This window comes from Durio zibethinus, chromosome 1 (genome assembly GCF_047325235.1).
Source record: "Durio zibethinus cultivar Kanyao isolate XHJ-2024 chromosome 1, ASM4732523v1, whole genome shotgun sequence".
In the NCBI taxonomy this organism is placed as follows: Eukaryota; Viridiplantae; Streptophyta; class Magnoliopsida; order Malvales; family Malvaceae; genus Durio; species Durio zibethinus.
The window spans coordinates 8,754,942-8,762,118 of record NC_143162.1 but is presented as its reverse complement, the minus strand read 5'-3'; the positions used below and the strand labels follow the sequence as shown (position 1 = coordinate 8,762,118).

The 7,177-nt window shown below is 30.6% G+C and overlaps 1 protein-coding gene across 1 annotated transcript; it reads right to left on the bottom strand.

The window, feature by feature from the left end:
* Positions 1-3,941: 3,941 nt before the first annotated feature.
* LOC111311117 (laccase-4-like) lies at positions 3,942-6,932 on the bottom strand. Its single transcript, XM_022910488.2, has 6 exons — positions 6,776-6,932; positions 6,101-6,252; positions 5,735-5,979; positions 5,465-5,593; positions 4,448-5,374; positions 3,942-4,344 (listed from the first exon to the last, which is right to left on the bottom strand). The coding sequence occupies exons 1-6, from the start codon at positions 6,860-6,862 to the stop codon at positions 4,214-4,216; spliced, it is 1,671 nt and encodes a 556-aa protein (XP_022766223.2). The 5' UTR covers positions 6,863-6,932; the 3' UTR covers positions 3,942-4,213.
* Positions 6,933-7,177: the final 245 nt, after the last annotated feature.

Genomic DNA, 7,177 nt, shown 5'->3' with positions numbered 1-7,177 from the left:
CGAGTATTTTTCTTCGAAGATTGCTCAAAGGGGATAAAAACATTGAGACCAGGGCACTTCCATCTCATTGAGTAAATCATCTTAATTAGTTAATTATTTGAGACACAGGCGAAAGAAACCTGGTGAGTTTTCTAATTCTCAACATAGGGTCTCTTCACCAAAGATGTAATGTCTTTTACTCTGCTTTCTGTCAAGGTATTTTGGCTCTTCCAATGGACTTTTGACATGGCATGGAGTCATTTTAATGGATGGGAACCCATGGATGCATATAAATGAATGTACTGGGGGTTTGCATAGTTGCTTAATTAAATGGCAGGAAGTTTCCACAGGTAATCTACGATAATATCTTCAGGAAATTTTGGAGCAAATTCGTCATCCTCTGTTGGCAGAAAACAGTATATTCCGCACTCCTCATGCTACACTGTCTAATCTTATTTAAAATGTTAAAAATAAACAAGGCTAATTCATTAAGGGGCACTTAATTTCCCTGAATTTGCATTGCAGCTCATGATTATATCATAGTTTTGAAATATCCTAACCAGCTACTGGGTGCCAGTGAATTTGCTCGATCCCTATAGACTTCTTTACCACAAAATTTTATCTTCATTTCATATGAAGTTTGAAATGACGTTGAATAGTCAAAGGCTTTGAGGAGCATTTAATAAGGGAATGCCCCTGTTGCAGGTTGAAATCCATCTGTACTTTAAGTTTTATTAACTTTGACTTTTACTTCGACTGTCGTATCTGTTGTCACGTGTTAGCTTTTTTGCTTTTTATTTTTTAATTTAATTTAATTTTAATTTAAGTTCGATTTTTTTTCCATTTTCCTTGCATATTTAGTAAATTATTTTCTAAAAACATGTGAGAGACCATTTAATATTATTAATTAAAGAAATAAATTTTTTTATTTTTTTAATAGATAATTTTTTAGAAAAATGATATTGATAAAGGTGTCAAATATATCATCTAGATTTTTTTTAATTAGGGATTAAATAAAAATTTTTAAAAAAAATTGGTGTCGGGTTGGAAGCAAACTTAATCTATAATATAAATTTAGTATATTTGGTCAAACTTTGACTTTCATTCATGGTTTCATGTGTCAAAATTTTTTGTTTTACTTTATATTATATGAAAAAAAGAGAGTTGATGAAAAAAGTGGTGATAAGAAAAAAAAAAAAAAAAGAGAAGTAAAGGAAAGAAAAAGAAAGTGGCATCTCACTTTTTTTCCCTTACCAAAATAGATTATCTCTATTTCAATTAAAAAAACAATAATCAAGTGATAAGGCAAGACAAAAAAAAATTCCTTACATTTTTATTTTGATAAATTTGTTTGACTTGAGCTTTAGCATTTTTTTTTTATTATTTTTTGATATTTTTTAATTAGACAATATGAATGCTGCAGATTTCAACTATAAGCTGCATTGTCAAGTAGCACTTAATTTTTTGGGCTGACTTATTTTCTTTTAAAATATTTTAAAAGATGTGATGCCTACAACCTTCTTAAAAGTTTTTTGAGTGGGAGACCTACATCTTAATTTTTTTTTTTTTTTACTTTTTATTTTAGTGGGATCCACATGTTTTTTATTTTTAAAATTTTTAAAAGATGTAAATCTCATATTTAAAAAAAAAAAATTTGGATGTGGAACCACACCTTTGTTTTAATGTTTTATTCATTTTCTTAAAATTTTTTCTTATTTTTAAACTATGGGGCCCATCGTTTTTATTTTTAAAACTTTTATGGTCCATGGCCCACATTTTTTTTTTTTTGCGTTAAATCCACACCTTTGTTTTTTTCTAACCGATTTTTTTATTTTTATAAATTTTTATATTTTTATTATAAGACCCATTTTTTTAAAAAAAATTAATACAAATGTTATATTGATACGTAATTGTAATTTAATTCAATTATTTTTCCAATCATCTTATCAATAAATTGTATATATATACGAATATATATTATACATCGTTTGTTATCTGCATTATTTTCTTTAAGCCCATAAGTGTAATCTCTTTAATTTTTTAAACAAAATTTTTTTAAAAGGTGATACACACCATCAAGTTTTTTCCTATGATGCTTACGTTTTTCTTTTATTTTTTTGATTAAGAGATTCGTATTTTTTCATGAGACTTACTTTGACAATTTTTTTTTTTATTTTTTTTGAATTTTTTATTTATTATAATTTTTCTTTCTATGTAATCTCTTTAATTTTTTAAACAAAATTTTTTTAAAAGGTGATACACACCATCAAGTTTTTTCCTATGAGGCTTACGTTTTTCTTTTATTTTTTTGATTAAGAGATTGGTATTTTTTCATGAGACTTACTTTGACAATTTTTTTTTTATTTTTTTTGAATTTTTTATTTATTATAATTTTTCTTTCTATGAGACTCACTTTTTTCAAATTTTTTCGTTAAACTCTTTTTGTAGATTTTTTTTCTTTGCTATCATGTGTAATTTTTTATTTCTTTTTAAAAATGCTTCATAAATATCTTTTATTTTTTGAGGTATTGACTTAATATCGAATTTTATCCATCTTTTTTTTTTTTTTTTCCTTTCCTTTTTTCAAAAAGACTTGATAAAATTTTTAATACTTTTTTTACCTTTTTAATATCAATGGTATGCGTCATTTTTTTTTCTTTCTGTTTTTTAACTTTTTTTTCTTTTTTATAAATTTAACAAACAAATTTTTAGATTTGCCTTTTTTTTTATGATTGACTTGATCTTAAGGATATGTCAAATGCCAAGTTATTTGTTTTTTTTGTTTCTTTTGCTGTTTAATATTTTTCTATTTAGTTTTTTTCCTTTATTTATTTAATAAAAAAATAAAATATTTTTTAAAAATTTAAGACTCATTTTATAGCATTGTTAAAATATATTTTTTGTTTTTTTGCAAAATAAATATTGAAGAATATGTTGATGTCACATCTGAATTTAACTTTTTTCATTCTTTTTTTTTTTTTTTTGTTTTAAAACTTACTTGACATCAAGTGTATACCATGTGTTTTTTTTTTTTTTGTTTTTTTTTGTCATATATATTATTTTTTGTTTTTATATTTAATAAATATGTTAATGAATTTAATTTTTTGTGACCCATTGATGCTAAGTGTATAAGATGTATCCAATTATTTGCCTTTTTTTCTTTATTTTTCCAAATTTCTTTAATATTTAATAAATTTTTATAATATTTTAAAATTTCTTAAGAAGTTTGGTCCATTTAATATTATTGATTTAATGTATTTTTATTTGATAATTTTAGAAAATGATATTATGAAAATTCATCGTGACATCGATATTTGATTTTTATTTTTTATTAAATTAAATTAATTAAAAAGGAGATGTGGATTGACGTATCCCAATCGCAACTTCGTTTTATTATTTTTATTTTTTAATTAGATCAATTTTATAATAAATATTATCAGTTGATAAAGATATTAAAATAATTTATATTCAATATATTTGATCTATTCGGATTAGATAAAAGAGTGAATTTTTTTAAATTGAGATAAAGTTAAAACATGTTTATTTTTTTAAAGGAAAAGGAGATTGGGATAAAAACATGTTTAAATTGTTCTGTTCAGATCAATTTTGAAGTATATATATAATTTTATTAATTTTGTTTTATATATTATATTAATAAAAGTGATTATTGATACCTTAATAAATTAATATTTTAAACTTAATGAAAATGTCTTATGCCATCTTCTATGAGCTTTTTTTTTATTTCTTTAATTTTTCCACTTTTTTTTTCTTGATTTTTTAACTTTTAACTTTTTTATTTTTTAAATTAAATATTTTTACTCAATCGAATAATTACATCTCATCTCCATTTATTTTTTTTATTACTTTTCGCCCTTTTTTTTGTTTTTAAATTAGGTGAAGTTCACAATAAAAAATCAATTAAATAGATGTAACAAAATAAAATAAAAAAAAAAACAAATTTAAGCTGCTACAATGGGTAGATATTTTGCTAATAGATATTTAAATTTGAATAAAATTGTCATTCATTCCAACGATATAATTAAAAAAATGCTTATACAAATGTTATACAAATGTTTCATTTACCCAAGAAACAAATTCAATCTCAACTCGTCCCTTTGCTTATTAAATTTCTCCGTTCTCATAGTGTCTTCTTCTGCATGTGAAACTTTTCCCTCCTCATTCCGCATCTCTTTCGATCTGGAAATCTCGATGCCTGCGTCCGTAGTTGCGTTGTTTAACATTTTGGAAGATCACTCGGAGGTGGAAGAAGTGACTGATTAGGACCTTTTCCATTGTCCACCAAGAATGCCATCTTAAGCCCCCACGTCGTATGCACTTCCAAATGGCAGTGCATGAACCAAACTCCTGAAAATTCAGAAAAGGAATTGTGATCAGAGAGAAGTTCATGGATGAAAACATGGGAAAGAAAATTATGAATGTATCAGAAGATAATACATTGTTAATGTACCTGGGTTATCTGCACGGAATCTGATAGCTGCCCATCCACCAGTTGGTACCCCAATTGTGTTCCTCTCAACAGGATCGACAAGATTAAATTTCTGAGGATCTGTCTTTGGATTGTAGTTTCCAAGTCCCCTACCAACGGCGAAGAAATTGAATCCATGTAAGTGGATGGGGTGGTTCTCAGGGGCTATGATCCCAGTGTCTTGTAAAACAAGTTGTACTGTAGAGTTATAAGCCAGCCTGAAAGCCTTTGTCCCATTTGTTGTCTGCAAATTTCTTGGTGGAGTTCCAGAGTAATTAAACACGTTTGGTGGGTTAGCGGGAAAATCAGTGGTGAAAACCCCACTGATGTTGAAGAAATGTGCTTGAAGTAAGGCAGTCGTAGGCATAATGAATGTCACATTATTAATAGAAGCTACCGCGCGGCTACCATTACCGGCTTTGCAAGTAGGACAGGGGTTAATCCCCAGTCCGACAGTGAAGAAAAGATTGTGATCAATAGTTTGTGGGACTAAGGCAGGGAATTGTTTGGAATTGAGGGCACGAAGTGAGTTTATAAAGTTGTTGGCAACTTGTGTGGCATTTTGTGGTGGTGGACTAGTGAGAGTTGTGGGGGTATTGGCAAGTGTGCCTGAGTAGTGCAAGGTTGCTGTTGCAGTCAGGTTATCCACAGCAACCGGAGCGTCCATGAAAGGGGACGCCGCGACCAAGTACTTGCCAGAATTTTGATCAGCAGAGACAAGGACATTGGTGGTTTGGCCTGGGGCAATTAAAACTGTATCAGCTTTGAACGGTTTAACATATGTGGCGTCCACTTCCACAACAGTAAGCTTGTGATTAGCAATTTTGAAGAAAAGCTCTTCATTGAGTGCAGCATTGATTAGGCGTAGCAGATAAGTCTTGCCATTTTCAACTGGCAATTTGAAACCTCCTGCATAAGATTGTAACAGATTCTACATCAAAGATCTTAGTTTTAAACAAAGTTTCTCAATTGGAGGGAAGAGAAAGAGAAACAAAGTACCCTGTGATGGACAACTGGAGACCTGTCCTGGATGGCCATTAATGGTGTGAGCGTCTGAAACATTTGAAGCCAATCCGGATTTGAGTGCTTCATTGATCACAGCTTCAGTGTCGGATTTCCACCACTCAGCTGGCAGTAAACTATCGAGTTAGATTAACTCCAACTTGCGCATGTTTGATAATTAAGAAGACAACAAAAATTTTGGTCCCAAGTCCTAACCACTGGCAAGAGGGTAAATCAATCAATCATTGAATTAAAATTCGAGCTCACCTAACACAACAACAACTTCCTTATGGGGTTTTGGAAATGGATAAGGCACACCGCGCTTAGGCAAGATAACAATGGCGCCATGGACCGTGGACCTTAGCCAGAGAATATGCGCATGCCAAAGCAGTGTGCCTCTTTGGCCTGTGATGGTAAAGTTATATACATAGCTTTGCCCTGTCGGGATTGGACATTGTGTAATGTATGCCGGCCCATCAGCCCAACCTGTTCGAAGTTGCCTGATACCATGCCTGCAAAATTAAGTGAACAAACAACTTAATGAGAAAGCGTCCATTCTGTATTTGAGTTTTTGGCAAGGATATTCGAGAATTGTGAACTAGAGCGGATAAAAAGAGGGATTTGGGTCCGAACCAGTGTATGGAGACATTGTATTTGACATGGTTAACGACTTTGACAAGCACGGTATCATCTTCCCTGGCGTATAAAGTTGGCCCTGGGAACTTACCATTGACGGTCACTATGGGTTTGCTTGAGCATAATCTAGTTGTATTCTTCATTACCACCTGCGCATGTTACCAACAACACAAACTCAATAAGAAGTTTTAATTTCTAAATAACTACGTTGGTAACAATTTTGGGATTGTACCGTCATGTACTCATAAACTTTGTACTTCTGTGTTTTTCTTTGAAGTGCGTGTTGATTCTAAATTTCCTATGTAGAAATGATTATTGCTTGGTCTAAAATTTCCCACGGATCCAAAAACAAAAAAAAAGAAAAAAGAAAGTTGCTACTGAAACCGAACCACTCATTTTACTTGAAATAAGTGGATATATGATTGTAGGCTAGCAAACATCAAATAATATGCATGCAGATAAATGTATGGAGAGATGGTTCATGTGAAAAATCAATCACGTCAATAAATAAAAAAATCATATTAAATGAGACCATTAATCTTTAATTTAGCCCATTTTTTTACCAGCTGCAGCTTAGTGTTTCAACACTTCTGCTGCAGACTGTGGACTATGTCTTTCAGTCCAGTGCCTCCAAAAAAAACATTTTGGTCAACAATTAAACAATCCACTTACATCAAACTTGTAGTGTCGAACAGCACAATCCACAAGAACAGGAAAGAGGAATGCGACAAGAACTAAAACTCGAATGGAAGAGTCCATTCTCTCTCTCTCTCTCTCTCTCTCTCTCTTTTTGTTATCGTTTGATTTGCTTGGTTCCTCTCGGCCTTGTTGCAGTCATGTACGACTCGGCACTGCACCATTTTAAAGGGTGATGGAGCAATTGCTGCCATGTCGTTTTTCTTTGGTTAGGTGGATGTATGTATCCTTTAGAAACAAGAATTATTCAGAAATAACAAGGTTGATTCCCATGATTTCTTGCATTTCACATAAAGTTGTTTTCTAAGGACCAAATCATAACTGGAAGTTGAAGTTATTTAACCTCTTAATGCAGTTTCCAGTTAATTAGAAGCTTAA

Excerpts from the sequence above, each read along its gene's own strand:
- LOC111311117 (XM_022910488.2), bottom strand. The coding sequence starts at position 6,862 with ATGGACTCTTCCATTCGAGTTTTAGTTCTTGTCGCATTCCTCTTTCCT. Across the intron at positions 5,594-5,734 it reads GGAAGTTGTTGTTGTGTTAG|CTGAGTGGTGGAAATCCGAC; the intron begins GTGAGCTCGAAT and ends GTTTACTGCCAG. Across the intron at positions 4,345-4,447 it reads ATTCCGTGCAGATAACCCAG|GAGTTTGGTTCATGCACTGC; the intron begins GTACATTAACAA and ends CTGAATTTTCAG.